Source organism: Enhydra lutris, unplaced genomic scaffold, assembly GCF_002288905.1.
Source record: "Enhydra lutris kenyoni isolate GAN:26980312 unplaced genomic scaffold, ASM228890v2 scaffoldscaffold68, whole genome shotgun sequence".
Taxonomy (NCBI): Eukaryota; Metazoa; Chordata; class Mammalia; order Carnivora; family Mustelidae; genus Enhydra; species Enhydra lutris.
Genome location: NW_019154152.1, coordinates 1,052,192 through 1,072,191, shown reverse-complemented (window position 1 = coordinate 1,072,191; position 20,000 = coordinate 1,052,192). Strand labels below are relative to the sequence as shown.

The following is a 20,000-nucleotide window of genomic DNA, read 5'->3' as shown; positions in this document are numbered from 1 at the left end:
TAAAGTAGGATAGAAAGTAAGGAGTCACTGAAGAGCATACATTAATTTCTGTGAGAATTGAGAGGTGGTAGAGCTCATTGATTTTCAGATATGATGGTTTATAAATCTTGAGGTGGGAAAAAGTGGGTAGATTAGGAATTGTGAAGAAATACTGACAAAAGATGAGGGGAGAGTGATACTGAGAATAATGAAGGGAACTTCTTAGTTGATCCTGGGGTCTGGTGTTTCTAAGGTAATAAAGAAAGTAAAGGTAGGACAGTGGAGTTGAGAATAAAGGAGTGTCAAGAAACTAGAGACCATGATGAGGACAGAAAACAGGCTTACAGGGAGAAATGGAAGGGCAGATGGTATGGTCTGGGGGAAATTCTTAGTATGAGATTCCAGAGATGCAGCAATTTAAATGTGAGAATATGCTAATATGAACATATGCATATGGGAGTAAGTATTTTGAAAGGCGTGGAAGTAAAGATGGATGATGAGAAAGGAATAAGAAGCTATTAAGTCTAAAGGGCACCGACTATCCCACTTCAGAATGCATTATATGAATCTTAGGAATTTCTGGAAAATGTGTTAAAATGCAGAATTTTAGACTCTATTTGCAAAATTCAGAATCTCTGGTTTGGGATAATACCCAGGAATCTTTATCGGCAATGAGACTCCTGAGTATGATTTTAAATTATAGATGTCTGGGTCCCCTACTGTAAGATTGATTAATTAGGCCCTAGACGTCTGTATCTATGTCTTCATTGAATTAAAAAAAAAAATCAGCAATACTGATGAGATCTCATCTAGGTAGTATTTTCTCAGAAGTGGGGAAGGGGAAAGATATCAAAATGGTTTGGGGAACTTATTTAAAATATGGTCTTCCAGGGGCAACTGGCTGGCTCAATCGGTAGAGCATGTGATTCTTGACCTCGGGGTCATGAGTTTGAGCCACATACTGAGAATAGAGGTTACGTAAAAAAAATAAAATCTTGAATATAAATATATATGTTCATTATATATAATTTAATATATAAAACTATGTAAATAAATATATACGTAATATATATAGTTTTCCAGGCTTCAATTCAGATATTACAAAGTGTCTGAGGATGAGGTCCAGCAATATACATTTTTAATAAGCTCTCAGGTGTTTGTCATGCCAAGCTGAGATCTCTGGTTTAAAGTCTTAGAAGTATTACCAACACAGATTTTGAACCATCCAGGATATCTGCACAAGGCAGATGAACAAGAAGATTTATTGGCAGTTCAAATAGAGTTCTTTCTTTCTTTTTTTTTTTTTGGAAGTGATTTCTATGTCTGCATTAATGACGGACCATAATTAACAGAGATGTGTTCATTTTGCCCCCTCCTCCAAAAGCTAATGTTATTTGAGATGATTTATGGCTCCATATAATCAAACGATGGGAATATTATTATTATTTTTTGGCTTTCTGATCTAACATGTCAGGGTCTCAGCCTGAAATTGAATGGTGGTAAAACATAGTGAGATTATTAGCCTTGCAGAGATACTGAGAGTTACTTATGTAGGTATATAATGTGCTTTCAGGTTTGTGCTCTCAGGTATAGGGGTAGCAGACAAGGTACAGGAATGTTCTCTCTGAAATTATTCCTTATTTTCAGTGACCCAGAAATTCTGCCGTCCTCAGGAACCTGTAACAGAATATCCTTTGTGTACTGCTCCCAAAACATTACTCTCCCTTGCTTCATTGTTTTACAAATGCAAAAGAAAATAGCATATTGCCTTACAGTCTAGTGGACTGTATCCTCTCTGTGAAATGTCTTTTTTGCTGAATTTCCATTTGAGCAGATTTTCCCCCCTCAGTTGAGATAAAGAAGCAAAAAGATACATTTGTGATCATAAGACCTCAAACCAATTACTTCATTAAAAAAAAAAAATTCCTTCTAGTATGTTTTCATGAACCCTCGGATACTATTAAATTAAAGGAAAAAATAATGCACAGGACTTTTTCTCTCTTGAATTATTTCTTGTTCTTGGTGACCCAGAACTTGTTGTCCTGTCCTCAGGAACCTGTAACAGAATATTTTCTGTATAGTTCTTCTCAAAACAGTACCCTCCCCATCCCCATTGTTTTCCAAATGTGAATAGATATCAAAGGACTGCTTTATACTCAAGTGGACCAGATTCTATCGGTGACATATCCTGGTCTTTTAAAAGAATAATTGGATATTTTTCTTCTTAAATACTGAAAATGTAAGAACTTGGGGAAGTACTTAAAAACTATTATAATTTTAAAAACATTCCCTTGTGGTCTGTCTTTGATCATACATTGTTTTATGTAAAATGTAAACAAAGAGCTTCTGATTTTACTTAGGGAAATAATTTCCACATTTCTAGTTTTTTTCATAGTTAAAATTTTTGTGATGTGATGGTATTCCACCATGTTGATATATCATAATATGTGTATAATGTTCACTAGGTATAGCAAATTTAGGAAATTTTCGTTTCTTTCTTTGAAAAATTACAGTTAGAACAAGTTTTTCCTTTGAGTTAATTTCAGTAGGTTAACTAGGTTAGTAATTATATCATTTCTGTACTTTCCGGTACTTTGTGTTATTCTCTTTTGAATCAGTTATATCAGTGTGGTCACCAACAATGTATTACTTGGCCAGTTTTATTACAGTATTACTGGGGTTGAGTATATCAACTTTTTTTTCGTTCAAATAACAAGTAAAAACTACCCACCAGCTAATTACCGTTAGTTATATTTACTGAATGCCTGTTTTAGTGCCTGTCTAGGAATGAATAATGCTAAATATTTGCAAGCTATTTATTTCACTTAATTTTATACAAATCCTAGTAGGTAGACTGTTCCCATTTACAGGTGAGGAAATTGAGGCCTGAGTGCTTGACTAACTATATAAGGTCCCTGAGTGCTAGCTCATGAGTAGCCCAAGTCAGAATTTGAACCCAGGTCTTATTCCAGAGACTTGTTCTTAATCATGCTTTACTTTACAATATATGTATTTTTAAAATATTCATGCAGATTTCCCATGTTTTCATACTTACCATATAATTATTTTAAATGACTCTATTCTTCTGTTACGATAAAATACCTGCTTTGTTAAAGTTTATTTATTTCATTCATAGTAAACATTTATGTTCTCTAGTCTTTTGCTATTACTAGATGAGACTTCATTATTTTTCTGCATATATATTTTTGCATTTGTGAAATTATTTACTTCAGATAAATTTCAATGAGAGAATACTATTTAGATCATTTTTGTGTCTTGCATGTGCCTCTTGTGATAAAATATACCCATTTTATTATAATACACTTTTGAAATTGTAAGCTGGTCTTTAAAAAGTATTTGTATTAATTGCTACACAGGGAAATAAACATATTCTTACTTGATTATATGTTAATATGACTTAATGTTTCTGAGTTTTCTTTGACTGTTTTACCGTTATTGGTGACTCTGCCTTAGCATTTTAAAATTACTTGACCATTCTGATTACTTATTTGTAATTCCATATCATGAAACAGTGTATTTTTAAAAATCAAGGTGCAAGAGAAGTGTAACATGACTTCAAAATGTATGTATAAAAGCCAAAGACTGAAGTTACGTATGTTTATTTCTGGGTAATTTAAAAATTTTAATTTTTTTTTTTTTAAATCCTAGTGTGAGGCTTCTTTTATAAAATCAGAATATCTTTCTTTTTAAATTCAACTAATAGAATGGATGTACTTTATATTGAAATAAGATACAAGACCAGACCTAAGGGATTAGTTGTAAAGAAACAAAAAAATCTGTCTACTGGAAATAAAAATATTTTAGCAGGTGAAATAAATGACTTTCTAATTTTTCACTGGGAAAGCTTCCTAATTTTTCATTGTCACTTTTTCTTTTATAGAGATGCTGTTCAGTTAAATGTGATTGCTACACGCCAGCTTATTCTCCTTGCACAACAAATGAAGAATCTGGAAGTATTCATGCATGTATCAACAGCATATGCCTACTGCAATCGAAAGCATATTGATGAAGTAGTCTACCCACCTCCTGTGGATCCCAAGAAGCTGATTGATTCTTTAGAGTATGTTTGTTTTATTTTTTATTTTATTTTTTTTAAGTTTTTTTTTTTTAAGATTTTATTTATTTGACAGACAGAGATCACAAGTAGGCAGAGAGGCAGGCAGAGAGAGAGAGATGGGGGGAAGCAGGCTCCCTGCTGAGCAGAGAGCCCGATGTGGGGCTCGATCCCAGGACCCCGGGATCATAACCTGAGCCGAAGGCAGAGGCTTAACCCACTGAGCCACCCAGGTGCCCCTAGAGTATGTTTGTTTTAAATTGATACACATTTGATTTGATCCCAAAACCTTGGACCCACGTTTATCTATTTGTGTGTATTTCTTGGTCTATTTCAACTTCTCTCTCTTTCTCTCTCTCTCTCTATACCTACACGTATCTATACATTTATCTCTTCCTTATTCAACCAATTATTACATATCTACTGTGTTCTTACTGTGCAAATTTATATCTGAATGACTGTTGCTGAAGTCAGGGTGGATCTTTCATATTTGACCAGGTGTGAGGGTTGGGGGAAGGTCTCTGAACAACCCATCCAAGATATTAGGGCCTCTGTTTTCCAGGGAGTTAATCTAGCAACTATAAGAAGTGCCTGATACCCATGGAGACTAATGACTTGGCTGTTCAATGGCAAGGTTCTAATTGATTAAAAAATTATCCTTTTTTCCCCTAAGTGGAGAGTATCTGTGTAGAGGCCTTAAATTATTAGATGATCCAGTCCCATTCCTTTAAATGACACCCCTAGTGTTATTGTTTATTATCTTTCTGAGGACTAGGATCATATCAGCAATTATTTGAGAAATACTTGTGAATATTTGATAGATATGGCATAAGTGAAGTCAGCAGGGTCAAGATTTCATTTACTTCAGGCTGCACTTTCTCATCAAGTGAACCAAACAAATAGGATCAGAGCAAAAACAAAAAGAATGGTCTTTCCTTCTTTAGTGGACTAGAGTTATGGAAAATTCTTGGTCCATCATATCTGAACATATTTATTAATCAACTCCAATAACAGCCCTGTGGACTTTGTCCTCCTTTGTTCTTCTCTGTTTCCCTTAGGTTTCCTTTCTTCTTAGAGATCCTGTCTACTTTCAGCTCTGTCTACTGTCTCTGCTTTCTCAAATTATTTTTTTCCTAAGGATGCTAGAGAGTGTTCATTGTTTTTCCCAAGTTTTTTCCTAAAGTAAGCACATATAAGTCTTTTTCTTTAAGGCTTTCCTGCTGATCAGTGTGAGGAAGCAGACAGGTTATAAGAAAATAAGTAAGAATAGGAGTTTACCAAGACATTCTTAAAATTCCCTGTTTCTGTTTTCTGACTCCCATTTCTTAGATGGTCCCAAATACTTACCTCCTTGTCCCCGCAGGTCAGTAGTCAGAAGTGCTTACTATCTCAGGGAAAAGTTGAATGCAGAAGCTAATGAATCTTTTTACTTTTTCTCTTTTTGGTGGTTGGTATATCTAAACATCTAAGTTGCTGAGAAAGCACTTGTAATTCTGTATCTCTTTTCTTTGCGCACAAAGAAATCTAGCTAACAAATCATTTTAGGGCAGCTCATAGATTGGCTCTGTAAACTCACTCCCAGTGATGAGGCTTCCTGGCTAATGTCTCCTTGGTTTAGCCAGTTCATACTTTATGCTGTTGTTCTAGTGCAGCAACTGTTCCATTTTTTAAGACTCCTCTCCACTGCGGAATTTTTCCTAAGTTGAGTAGCAACCTCCCTTCAGTTTCACTAGATTCTTTTTCTTCCACACACAAAAAGTACTTCTACACACAGAAGAAAACTTATCTTGATAATGTTTTATGCTTCCTCGTCAGTTAGTATGGGTAGTTTTAGAGTGTGGCATTATACTGAATGTACAACTCTGCATATAACATTATAGACAAGAAGAGTATCTGAAAACAGGTACATAACATAGTGGAATTGGAAATGTAGAATTGGAAAGACGATGGATATCATCTAGTATATCACCCTCCTTTTACAGATGATCAGAGTAGACCTTTTCTTCAGAGACACTACGAGAATTAGAGGAATTTTGTGACTTCATAGTAGGTTGCTAATTGAATTTTTATAACATGGTTCAGTGCATTTTATCATTTACCTTAGTATTTGTCAGTCTTGCTGGTGAGAACGTAACATTTTAAGGGCTTTACATGAACTACTTAGATCCTTAGACCTTTTATATTAATTATAAATGTGTGTTCATTGCAAGTAATTAACATATGGTGCTGTTTTGGTTGTTATATGGTGAATCTGTAATTCCTAATCTGAAACCTTTGCGGCCAGATATATTTTGGAATTTCTCTGGATGTCAGTAAGGAAATGTAATCTATGTACTCTGTAATATGAAGTAACTTCAGCTAGATCCGGGGTAGTACCCCTGATCAAACGTATATGAAGTGTACGAATATTTACCCGAAGTGGTACTTTTTAAAAGGCCATAAATCAGTTCAGATCAGTTATTACCACCATCATATTATTTATGAAAGAACTCTGTTGGCTTTCAGAGCTTTCGGGATATAGAAATTACATATAAGAGCTGTGGACTTGTAGTTGATGTTTAATGAAAGTAAGATTCACTTCCTTTTTTTTTAGTAAAAGTTGTCAAATCATTTGAGTCAGCAACAGATATGTTGAATATGCAAAGTTAAGTGGTTTTGATTTTATAGTAAAACATCTGAAAATATTTTTGCATGCAATTTCTTTGCTAACCAGGTGGATGGATGATGGCCTAGTAAATGATATCACACCAAAGTTGATAGGAGACAGACCTAATACATACATATACACAAAAGCATTGGCAGAATATGTTGTACAGCAAGAAGGAGCAAAGCTAAATGTGGCGATTGTAAGGCCATCGATTGTTGGTGCCAGTTGGAAAGAACCTTTTCCAGTAAGTTGTGAGAAATCTTTGTGAATAATGGAATTGAGAATTTTAAGTCTTATCTTTGTATAAAAGGAGGTGGCAGTTGTTTGAGCAGGTGTTATTTACTGTACCTGGCTTACTATGGCAAAATTGTTCTCATTCATAGAAAGAGACACTTATTGGTACTTTTTTGTAATGTGATGCTGTGTATATAGAAATGCAGATAAACATTTAAAAAATCTTAACTGAAAATTAAATGAAAGGCTGCGATGTTGTCTGGAGTCAAAGTGGACCTTGCATTTTACGTTTTCTCTGTAACTGGCAAGATATTGGACTCTGACACATCAGCATTTGTTGGATTTTAAAATTATTTACCTTTTTTTTTTTTTTTTTTTTTTTTTGGTACCATTAGTTTCCCTTGTGGAGATGAAAGAAATAGAGATAAGAGTATTCAGGAACTGATTTTATTTTGTTTGAAATAGAGGCAAGCCTTCCAAGCCTTCCCTGTAAAGATCATAAGCTAAGAAAAGCATAAGAGATTTCTATGATAATTTGCTGTAGAAAACAGGCTATTAATGGTATTTGTGAATCCCTGGAATAAGAGAAAATAGATCTAAACTAAGAGATGAATTGATTTACAAAACACCTAGGTCTCTGTAATGATAGTAAGTGAGAGCATGTCTTTGTTGTTTTGACAGTGTTGTCTTTTCCTCTGTTTTATTCAGTAATTTTGAGGAGGATTTCCCATTTCCTCCTAATCTCAGGATGCTGCTTCAGTAAATAGAACAAAATCAAAGTTGAGTAGGTGTAATTTAGCTAAAATATTTGACAGATATAAACTCCTTTTTATTGAATTCTCTTTGTAGTGAGTTAATGGAAGAGTAGGTAACCCTTTGAAAATGACTTAATTTCACCATTTGCAGTATCAGGAGAACACTGCTTCTGTTATAGAAGGAGAGAAATACTCTGATCTGAATGCTGTCTTTTTTAGTTTTTAGAAGACAACTAAGTATATATATGGGGTTGTATATTTCAAATAATAAATCTCTAGTTTATAGTATTTCTAAGCTCCCCCTATTTTTAATTTTTGTATTAGGGATGGATTGATAACTTTAATGGACCAAGTGGTCTCTTTATTGCGGTAAGTAAAACTTATGACTTACTTAACATCCTGCATATTTTTCTGTTTTCTCTGTGTGTGTGTGTGTGTGTATATGCTCTCTGGCTTATAAATCTTAAGGTGTTGTTTTTAATTTCAACAAAGGCAGGGAAAGGAATTCTTCGAACAATGCGTGCCTCCAACAATGCCCTTGCAGATCTTGTTCCTGTAGATGTAGTTGTCAACACGAGTCTTGCGGCAGCCTGGTATTCCGGAGTTAATAGGTATATGAGGTGACAATGTCTCTTGTTAAATACATAGTAACTGTGAAGGGAAAGCAGAGTTAATGGCTAATGTTATTAGTCCCTCAGTACTGATAATTTCCATATCAGTAGGTACAGGTATTATCACTTCCAGTTGTAGGAATTGATTTAATCATAGGTAATATAGCAAGTAGTCCCATCAGTTGTCATTAAGAATTAACATTAATTTTCATATACTATCTTTAGGATAGACAAGTTCACTTGGGATTAAGAATGAGAAAAACCCAAAACCCTGCTACTCCCCAGTGCTTTTTTAATCCAAAGTAAAACTTGGTATAGTCATATAAAAATCTGAAATTCTCAGAGAAAGGCTTACATATATCAAACATGGCATACTAGAGCAACTTTAAAGATTTATCTATTTATTTGTTTCTTTGTTTGTTTGAGAGACAGAGAGCCCACAAGCAGGGAGGAGGGGCGGGGGGGGAGCAGACCCCCCCCCATTGAGCAGGGAGCCTGATGTGGGGCTTGATCCAAGGACCCTGGGATCATGACCTGAGCTGAAGGTAGACACGTAACTGACTGAGCCACCCAGTTGCCCCACTAGAGCAACTTTAAGTAACTCAGGTCTCTTTTTAAAAGGGAGTAGTATCATTTACAGGTAACTCTTAAATTTTAAGCTTTTCAACATTTTTTTCTCTAGTCCATAAACTGCCCTTATTTTTTAAATCAGAATTTTATATCCTAAAAAAGGAGGGATATGATTATATAAGTATATTGTTTCTGGTAAAAGGGAACTCAGTCTGTAAGTTTTAAACTAAAACCTCTGGGAATGAGAAGGAGATAGGAAGAGCTGAGGTTGTTTGTCATTGTTGTTTTCCTTACATTTAAAAACAAGATACCACTGCTATTATAAGGAAGAAAAATATGAGAAGAGAAAAATACTGAATTTTTTTATAATAACTTTTTTGGTGGGGGGAAGGGTGGTTGTAAATAGTCCTTCAGACACAAAGATTAATTGTTTAAGGATGGTTTTTAAAATAATCAATGTAGAAAAGGTACCCATTATCCTTATTTCTTCCTACTTGAATATTGTATAAATTCAGATTGGATAAGTTTGGCCTCTTTTTATGTTTCATTGCTTTGATCTTTATCTTTGCAGACCAAGAAACATCATGGTGTATAATTGCACAACAGGCAGCACTAATCCTTTCCACTGGGGTGAAGTTGGTATGATTTTACCTGTGTTTTTGAATGTTAGAGTAAATCTTTATTTAAAATATTCACTGAGTTTTTATGTTAGAATATACCCACAAAGCATTAAAAAGCCACTGAGTTACCAATTTATTCTTATTTTAATTGCCATGTTAGAGTATCTATACCTATACTGCCTTGTGGTCCTTAGCAGTGTTCTGTAAATTAAAAAATATCCTACAGTATATTCCCTCCTTGGCCCACCCTTTTCTGACTGTTGCTATTTTCTTGCTGCCATCTGCAGCATCCCTCACAGACATATGCCCGTGGCAAGGAAACAGTGGTTTTTTCCGTCCCTCATGGGTACTCTCAGTCCTGATGTTGTCTATCCATAGGCAGTATCACTTCCAGCTGTAAGAGTTGTTATATCATAGGAGCCAACTAGCTCCTAGCTACCTACGTAGCCAGCTACCCCAAGAGTATTAAATTAAGGAGTCAGCAAGTAGGATATGTTTTGCCAGAGTATTCTCTATTACATTTACTAATTTATTGAAATTCACAAATTCACAGGAATACGTGTGTGTGCTATATTGCCTGTTCTAAAGTAGGCTTAATAAAACTTAAAGCCTACTGAAATTGAATAATCTTTAAGTTGTTTATGTTTTCAAACTTTAATGTGAGAGATAGTGATGCCATTGATTTAGTAATAGGTCTTATTTTACCTCTCATTGGACAATTTTTGTTGCCCTTACAGAACAGTTTTGATTTTATTTTATTTTATTTTTTTTAAAGATTTTATTTATTTATTTGACAGAGAGAGATCACAGTAGACAGAGGCAGGCAGAGAGAGAGAGAGAGAGGGAAGCAGGCTCCCTGCTGAGCAGAGAGCCCGATGCGGGACTCGATCCCAGGATCCTGGGATCATGACCTGAGTCAAAGGCAGTGGCTTAACCCACTGAGCCACCCAGGCGCCCTTTTTTTTTTTTTATTTATTTATTTATTTTTTTTATTTTTTACAGTTTTGATTTTAAAGTAAATCTTTATGTCATTTGTCCTGGGGTTTTTCTGTGCCATTTTTATTTCAGTTTAAAGATTGGCCCTTATAAGAAAACCATCCAATCTAGGGTGATTTTAATTTTTTGATAATTATTTAAATAGTATTTTTCTAAGGATTTTAAAACACTGAAATGAGTTAGATTTTTGTTATCTCCCATTGTGTTGTAAAGTTTAGTAAAAATCAAGTTGAGCATTATTTTTAAGTGAATTTCTCAATATACGTTTTCATTGAAGTATTAACATAGCTAATAGGTTTGATTTTGTTGATATTGTATTATCTAAATAAATTACAGCAGAAATTAATTTGGGGTTGTTTTAAGCTTGTTGATGTATGTTAATTTGAGCATTGAGCAGCTTAATTATTTATAAGCAAAGGATGATGATTTTCCTTTTCTTTTTTAAGTAAGTATACAGTAATAAGAATCTGGAAAGAGGAACAGAAAGAAAGAAGCTATCGTGAGAGGTGAATTATAGAAAGTGACATTGTAAAATGACATCGGTAAAACATTAAAAGGATTTTTAAGAGTGAATTGTAGCAAAAATTCATTTATCTAATTAAAATTCATAGTGACAGTTCTAAAACCACTCGAGTTCAGCAGTCTAATACCCATATTCTCTTAGCTACTATCGAGAGTAGAAAAGTTTGTTTTTTAATTGAGCGAACTCTGACATCTTTGGTAAAATATTTTGCTTTGTAAAAACATGATTTTTTTTTTCAAAACTTCATTACATGGTTATTATCAAAGCTGTTACACAACTTTTCTTCCTCAGAATACCATGTAATTTCCACTTTCAAGAGGAATCCTCTCGAACAGGCCTTCAGACGGCCCAATGTAAATCTAACCTCCAATCACCTTTTATATCATTACTGGATTGCTGTAAGCCATAAGGCCCCAGCATTCCTGTATGATATCTACCTCAGGATGACTGGAAGAAGCCCAAGGTAATGGTGACTAGCTCTGTCTTATCTGTTCCTCTGACTGTTAAACAACCCATGCTTACACTAAAATGCATATTCATTAACTCTGTATTTGTTTATGCTTATGATAAGGCTTAATGGCCTTTTGTGAATGAGAAGACTCTTGAAATTAAGACTTTGTCAGAAAAGCAAAGGTAGTGTTGTCACTTACTCTAATTTATTCTGAAGTTCGGATGATAAATGATTGTCATGTGCTGAATTCTAGGTCTGACTTTAGGTATATTTTCTGAATAACAAATAACATTCAAAATGCTCTGATGCTTATTTTTCCTACAGGATATTATCTAAATCATTGCTTCAAGATGAATCCTTTAAACCAAGTGGTCAGGCGCCCCAATATTAAGTTGTATTCCAACAACTTACTGCTTCATTATTGGAAGGGTGTCAGACATACAGTACCTGCATTATTGCTTGATCTTGCACTCAGGTTGACAGGTCAGAAACCGTGGTAAGAAGAATAGCAGTAAATACACCTATGTATTGGTAAGGTAGTGGAAGCTTGCTGGAGAGACAAAAAAGTCCGCTAGCATGAGCTTTACCTTTAGAATTACTAACCTGATTAATCACAATCACAATCAGGATGCTAGGACATTTCTTAGAAATTGAGGATATTTGGGGAGGCTAATTGTGGATCTCATTCTTATTGGGCAGTTGATCCTCCAAAATCCCATATTAGAGGAAATGTCCAGCATCAAGGTTGTCATTGTTATTATAAGCTGAAATTGAGCCCCTCTCCCCCCCCTTAAAAACTTAGAGGTGAGTCTATAGGGGATTGAGGGTAAAATGTTTGCTATGAGTGGATTGTGCAGTTTTATGTGAAAAAACATAGAATGCTTCTAGAAAATTAATGGTCTGAAATATCTCAGCTGCCCATTCAGCTTATAATATAGTAATTACATTTTTGACTAATTTTCCAGGTTGAGAATGTCATAGTTTAAAACAAAAGTTAACAAATGGGAAGCTTTCCATTTTCTTATGGTTGTTATATAGCCTTTCTTTCTTCTTTTCTTTCTTATTGAAACGCCACAAACTTAAAGTCCTCCTACTGTCTTTACCAGAATTATAGTGCAATGTACCATAAATATATTTATTTTTTTTAACTACATTGGCATTACAGTGGAACCTTTGATTGGAGAGTTCAGGATTTGAGTATTAATGTATAAAGAAGATGCTGATTCCAGAACTTCCATCAACTGTTCAAAAAATAAAAGTGAGGTATCTGCCAGTTATAGTGTATCAGGATCTGAGTTTCTTATAGGGATTTTCTGTGGATTCAGTTGTCCATTATGTTCCTAACCCAATGTGTTGAATACTGAAACATGTGAGAGGTGTCAAATTGAACAACTTTAGTTTAGGCAAAGAAATACTTAATGGAAAAAAGATCCAAAGTTTATCAAAATTAGATTCAGGTTTTTTTGGAGTGATCTGCAAAATGGAGTATTTATGATGGGCAGCATCTTCCATGGCTAAAAAGCAAATGTAAATTTGTGAGTGATGGCATTACATGCTTTCCTGATATTAATACAGTTGTTACATATTAGAGCTGAAAAGTCAAAACTAGGTCAAAAAAGTAAAAGAGAGTAAACAATATCACAAAGCCTTATATAGAAAAGAGGGCTTAGTAAAGTTAAAACAATGAACAAATAGCCAAAGTTATTGAATAATTTATAGTAGGTGTTGCTATATAACAAATTATCTCAAACTTAGTGGCTCTTAGAAAAGCGGAAGTTACTTTATTATTTTTTTCAGTTTATTGTTTCTTTCAGGATCAGGACTTCAGGGGGGAATCAGCTAGGCAGTTTTGGCTTGGGGTCTTTGTTGTGATGGAGCTGAAAGGGGGGCGTGCAGTGGAAACACCTTGTGTGGCTGTCTCTTCATAAAGTGTCAGGATCTCCTCCTATAGTCTCTCTTCAAGGTCTAGCCTTAGGGGAAATGAACTGCTTACCCAGTGACTGAAGGCTTCAAGGAGAGGTCTTACAGCAGGCAAGTGGAAGCTGTGTGCATCTCCTGACCTACCCATAGAAACCATGCAGCACTACTGCCACCTCATTCTTTGAGTCACATGCAAGTCACAAAAGTCCTCCAAAATTCAAGGAAAGGGGATGTAGAGAATGTTCAAGATCATGTAAAACTTGAGCAAGTTAGTTGAAAGGTATTGTTGAAGCCATTTTGGAAAGTGCAATTGGCTCTAGTCAGCCTTCTGGCCACAACAGTTCTTACTCCTCCCGCATGGAAAATACACTTACTCTTCCCCCGCCCACCAGGACCTTTCTGGCACCCGCTTGAAGCCACCATTAGGTCAACTGAATCTGGCACAATTATAGTTGAGGCATTTTAGGAGTGGTTTTGCAAGTGTAGGCAACAAGAGCCAGAAAGGTTTTTTATTTAGGCAGTTTTATAAATGTTAATTACAAAGTCTTATCATTTATGTTCTTTAATTTGTTCAGATATTTACTGAACAAGGTACTGGGCTTTCTATCTTATATTGGGTCCTTAATATAATGCCTCCTTCTACATTAAAGTAACGTTAATTGTGTCATTCGTGGTGTCCACTTTACACATTTACATTATTCTGTGTGTCAGCTAGATAAAAATCCAACTTCCTCTGTTTCTTGACATAATGATAAAAGTGTCACTCAAACATGTGTCATAAGGAATCCTGGGTAACAGTCACTGGGGACTAGATATATGCTATTATTACAAGTGGAGGCAGTGTAAATTATTCACTCTTACTCTTGAAGTGCAGTAGATAGTTCATCACCCTTAAAAATGACATTAGACAAATGGTTCTATAGTCCAGTTATTTAGCCTAATTCTTTCTAGCTTAACTTCTGTGAATCCGATATTTTTTATCTTTCTGGTTGTTAGTGGAGGACAGTTTTGGCCTCCATCAGGGAACATTTGAAAGTATTTGGGGATTTTTTAATTACTACAACTGGGGGAGGTTATGCTGCTGGCATCTAATGGATAGAGCCAGGGTGCTGAACATCTTACAAGTATAAGACAGCACCCACTCGCCCTGCCACCACAAAGAAGTATTTGGCTCAGAATGTCTGTAGTGTTGAGGTTGAGAAATCCTGGGCCAGATCTTGCCCTACTCTAAAGGATTGTGATGATTTTTTTGCAGGTTGCCATAATAAAGAATAAATACATACTCAGAACATACATGGTCATGTGGTCTCAGGGGGGATCTGCTCATAGGGCATTTGAACGAAAGAGTGATTATGCAAAATTTAAAGTTTTTTTAATCCCCATAATACTCAATCTGGTACTTTTATAGCTTGATAAATAATCTGTGAAGGTCACCTGGATGTGGCTTCTCAGATTTCCTTTTTCCCCTCCAATTTTTTTATATTTTTGAATGCCTGAATCAGTGATTGGTTGCAGGGTAATTCTGTCACTTGAGTGAATCTGAAGATGAGATTCTGAAGATAAATGAGAATTGTCAGTGAAAAAGAAATTAGGAAGAGGAACTTGTTAAGATGTATGTTGGAAAATGATGTTAAGCGAATACCTGTATGTTGTAATTCAAGTGTACTATACTGGTTGTAATAGTAGATATTGATTTAATTACAGACCTGTTACATCTTTTTTGTTTTTGTAATAGGAAGAAAATGGTCTAATCTCTTTCTAAAAGGAGCATGTCTTGGTTCCCCCCCGCCCCCATGTGCTTTCTATGTGTCTGAACTATTCCTATCCAAATACAGCTTCAGTGCTCCGTAATTCTTCTCATGTTTGACGGAAGTTTTATTTTGAGATTATTTTCTTGCATGAACCACAGTTTTTCTTTGCATAGTCCATGTTGCCTCATTTTCTTGTAGTATTCTGGATTCAGGATTTCTTTCTAAATGTATTGAATGTGTCCTCAGAATTGTTGAGCTAATGTTACTGCTTTGACTTTTCCCCATTTCTGTTGTTCTCATTTTCTCCCATTTTCCTCATTTCTAAAACCCCTGATTGGGGGACTTTCTAAACTGTGTAAATGCTAATCCTTATTGTGGAAATTTATAAATAGAATTCTTTTAAACTATTTTTCCACAAATTATTTTTCTGTTTATCAGAGGCCAGAAATTTTGGGTGTGTGTTTTGTTTCAGAAAGTTCTTTCTTCCCTTTTCCTACTTATCATAGGTAATTTTTATATATAGATATTACTGCTCTGGTTAGTGTTATGATATCAATGACTTACAGTGAGCCATGACATAAAATGATAGATTTAAAAATTAAGGCCCCGTGTCTTTTTAAAAAAGAACAAATAACAAATACTAAACTTTCTTATTTCTATAAGGATGGATAATGGGGGTTTGGGGAGTTAATTGAATATCTTGAATATCTATTTCAGAAAGTTTTAAGTGGGAGTCATTGATTTCACAGCACCTTCAGACAACCAAGAGTGGTACCTTTCTGTGTTAAAGAGAAAATTACTTTAAAAGATATATGTGGAGAGAGTTGATTAAATGGCAAACAAATATTTCTGTATACTTTGCCTCCATGATGCTAAAGAGTTGAGATTATAATGTAACACCATATGTTATGAATTCACAGGAAATCTTAGTAATTGTAGCTGAACTAAAATGTGACTGAAAAACAAAGAGCAAGGGAATACCAATTGAATCCATTTATTTGCTTAGGATTATAGTAGAAAATTTGACCTCAAAGTATTGTATTTCCTTTGAAAATTAATTTCATATATCAACAGAACTTTCCTTAGGCAGCATTAAATTCATTTGCTGCTGCTAAAAATTTTTTTCCATATTGGATTTATAAAATGTTCTTTAAAGATACAGAAATATTCTTACTCTCTGGTAGTTTGGTATGCTTACTGAATTACGTATTATAATTTTACTGTTACTATCTCAGTATAGAAACTGGTACCCTGGGTGGTGGTGAGATTTTTCCTAATCTATGCAAATTATGAATCTGCCCATTTTTCTTACAATGCAGGATGATGAAAACAATAACTCGTCTTCACAAAGCTATGGTGTTTCTTGAATATTTTACAAGTAATTCTTGGGTTTGGAATACTGACAATGTCAATATGTTGATGAATCAACTAAACCCCGAAGATAAAAAGGCAAGTATTTTCTGTTTCATATTAGAAAATATGTAGTATACTAGTTGGAGAACCATTAGCAACCTGAGAAATAATTGGATATTTTCCACAATCAGTATGCAACAAGAAAGACATTTGACCTATTTATAGTGTTTCGTTAAAGCTTCAATTGTAATTGGTGGCGGTAAAATAAAATTGCTCGATCTTAAAATTTATAGTGTAAGTATTTGCGAGTGGCAGAGGTGCTTCCATATGATTGAAATGTTGATTCTTTTTTGCCCTTTAGTCAAATTCATAGAAAACTTGGACTTTATGCATTTTTCCTTCACTTTGTTTTCTTCGAATTTCAAGAAAAATTCTCTCCAAAATTGTTTTACTCATATATTCTTACATTTCTTACCACTCCTCGTTTTGTCCTCTGTTAGTTTGAGACTTAAACTCTTCATGTGTGTGTTTTTTTTGAGGTTACCTTAGATTTTTTAACATGCATACCTAACAAAGTCTAATTAAAGTTCTATGGCAGTCCTTCAGCTGTGCCTAAGCCATCCCACTGAATTTTTGATTTCAGGTAATTTCATTTTTAGAGGTTTGGTGTATCTTTCAAATCTTACAGACATTTCTTAAATAATCTTTAGAATTTTTTTGACACATGGTAGACATAATTGATTTAAATTCTATTTCTGATAATCTACACTCCTAAAAGCTGTGCAGCTTAGCATTAGCCGCTTCATCTGTCCTTTAAGCTAGGTCTCACTCATGGCACCTTGTTTCTTGTTTCTTACTGTTTGACTATAAATTCACATTCTTTGAGGATTTCTGTGGGAATTTTTTGGAGCCTGTGTTGAAATTGCGGTTTCCCAGAAAGGATTTGCCCTTGCTTCTGCCAGAAGCCTAGAGACTGTTCGTGTTAACTAGCCAGGTGACATTAACAGGTCCAGACCACTTTGAAATATCTGATGAAGTTTTTAGCACAACTCAGGTGAATATGGGCCTTCAGTAGGCTGGTTCATGATTGCAGTTTCTCAAAGGAGATTTTGTTTTTCACCTTCCCAGTTGCAACTTCCTTTCTCTTTCTACTTCTTTCCTTAAAAATTTTAATGTTTTATTTAATATATCCAAAATAGTATCATGCAATTTATTTATTTATTTACTTACTTATTTTTTAGATTTTATTTATTTATTTGACAGAGAGAGATCAAAAGTAGGCAGAGAGGCAGGCAGAGAGAGGGGGAAGCAGGCTCCCCGCTGAGCAGAGAGCCCGATGCGGGACTTGATCCCAGGACCCTGAGATCATGACCTGAGCAGAAGGCAGCTGCTTAACCCACTGAGGCACCCAGGTGCCCGTATCATGTAATTTAAACAAAAACTTAAAAATTACTTAAAATTTAAAGAATTATTTAAAAGATATTATACTTGCAATTTTTTTATATTGAGCCTTTGAAAACCAGTGTGCATTTTACACTCTCCAGCACATCTCAGTTCAGACCACTTTTAAGTTCCCAGAGATGTGTGTGGCTTGTGGTGGCTACCATATTAGATAATGCAGATTTAGTCTCATTGTACTGGTTGTGCATAACAAAGGCATCAAGAGTGCAGTTTTTCTGTCCACTTCTCTGTGTGGTGGGTTTACTTTTTTTTCCTGCCTTTGCTCTGAGGCTACAGCTTTTGGGATTTTTATCTTTTTGCAGAAGGATTCCATAAGACTCCTTAACTTATTGGGCCATAGGGTTTATAAGCCAGTCTTCCTCCTTGCTTACAGCCTTCAAAGCAGAAGGTGTAAGGTATCAGGGTCCTGCAGATAACCTCAGGTTAGAAGATTTGTGGCTTCTACTGATCCTTATTTTCTCCCTTCCCATCTTCCCTCCCCCCATCCCAGTGCACAACACATGCTGCCCAGTGGATTTTCAGAAAGTGAGCACCCAGTTGAAGAAATAGAACATTATTATCCCCAGAAGATCCCCTCGTGCCCCCTCGCAATCACTTTCTCCCAAAAGTAGCAACTGTCTTGAATTCTAACACTAAATGGTAGTTATACGCATTGTTGGCTTTGGGCAAATGTTATCATACAGTATTTTTTCTTTGTTTGTGGCTATTAGGAATAATTCTTTGAACCATGTGCACATATTTGTTATAGGATATATTCTAGAAATAGAATAGTAGCTAAGTCAAAGTGTATTTGTATGCTTAATGTAGCTGATAATGCTAAACAGTTTTCCAAAGTAGTTGTACCAATTTACATTTTAAGTGGCGATTTATGAGAGTTCTTGTTAATTTATATCCTCTGAACAGTTGGCCTTTTCATCTTAGTTTTTAATTTTAGCCACTTTGGTGGGTGTATAGTGGTATCTTAAAGTAATGTTAATATGCACTTCATATTACATAAAAAGTTTTGTGTAGAAATGGCAAAAATTACCAATAACCCTGCTGAAAATGGGCTAGAGATGAACAGTTTACAGCAAATAAGTGCAAGTGATTCTTAACCATTCAAAAAGAATGAATTTCACTCATAAAAATGGAAATGTAAATTGAAACTAGACTGAGATATTTACTACTTAACAGTTTGCAAAAATGCAGGCTTTGCCAACATACCCTTCTGGTAAGGCTCTGGCCAGTGGGAGCTCTCATACATTGTTGGTACAAAGGTATATCTTTCTCTGACCTTGTATTTTCAACTTTTCTGTATCCTTATCTTTTAGATATTTCTCTTATAAGCAGAATAGAGGTTTATTTTCAGTCTGACAATTTTGGACCCTTACTTGGAAAACTTAATCCATAATGTAATTTCTGATAATATTTGATTTAAATCTAACTCCTAGTGCTTTCTATTTGTCTTATTTTAAGTTCTTTTTTTTTCTTTCTTTGAGGTTATTTTTTACAGTTTTCTATTTTCCCATCTGTATCAGTTACACAAAAGTATATTAGTTGTATTGGTAGATTACTCTAGAGATTACAGCAGCCTTCCCTTACTTTGTCAAGGACTAATATGATATTGGTACTACTGCCCTTTTATGGATAGTGCAGGGACCAATACATATTTTATTTATTTATTTATTTATATTTTTATTTTTTTATAAACATATACTGTATTTTTATCCCCAGGGGTACAGGTCTTTGAATTGCCAGGTTTACACACTTCACAGCACTCACCATAGCACATACCCTCCCCAATGTCCATAACCCCACCCCCCTCTCCCGACCCTTCTCCCCCCAGCAACCCTCAGTTTGTTTTGTGAGGTTAAGAGTCACTTATGGTTTGTCTCCCTCCCGATCCCATCTTGTTTCATTTATTCTTCTCCTACCCTCCAACCCCCCACATTGCATCTCCACTTCCTCATATGAGGCAGATCATATGATAGTTGTCTTTCTCCGCCAATATGTATTTTAATTCTGCATGTGCGTTATAGGTCTCACAATCATTATTCTTTTTTTTTTTTTTTTTT

General features: G+C 35.0%; 1 protein-coding gene across 2 annotated transcripts in view; it reads left to right on the top strand.

The window, feature by feature from the left end:
* The window catches only part of LOC111159421 (fatty acyl-CoA reductase 1), a 63,648-nt gene that overhangs the window by 39,165 nt on the left and 4,483 nt on the right, over positions 1–20,000 (top strand). The window contains exons 4-10 of one of the 2 annotated variants that reach the window (XM_022521873.1): positions 3,881–4,060; positions 6,768–6,945; positions 8,015–8,059; positions 8,183–8,301; positions 9,443–9,510; positions 11,302–11,473; positions 16,452–16,581. In XM_022521873.1, the coding sequence (XP_022377581.1) occupies positions 3,881–4,060; positions 6,768–6,945; positions 8,015–8,059; positions 8,183–8,301; positions 9,443–9,510; positions 11,302–11,473; positions 16,452–16,581 (892 nt within the window). Of the gene's footprint in view, positions 1–3,880; positions 4,061–6,767; positions 6,946–8,014; positions 8,060–8,182; positions 8,311–9,442; positions 9,511–11,301; positions 11,474–16,451; positions 16,582–20,000 lie in introns of both variants that reach the window. The other variant, XM_022521872.1, reaches the window with a different exon arrangement.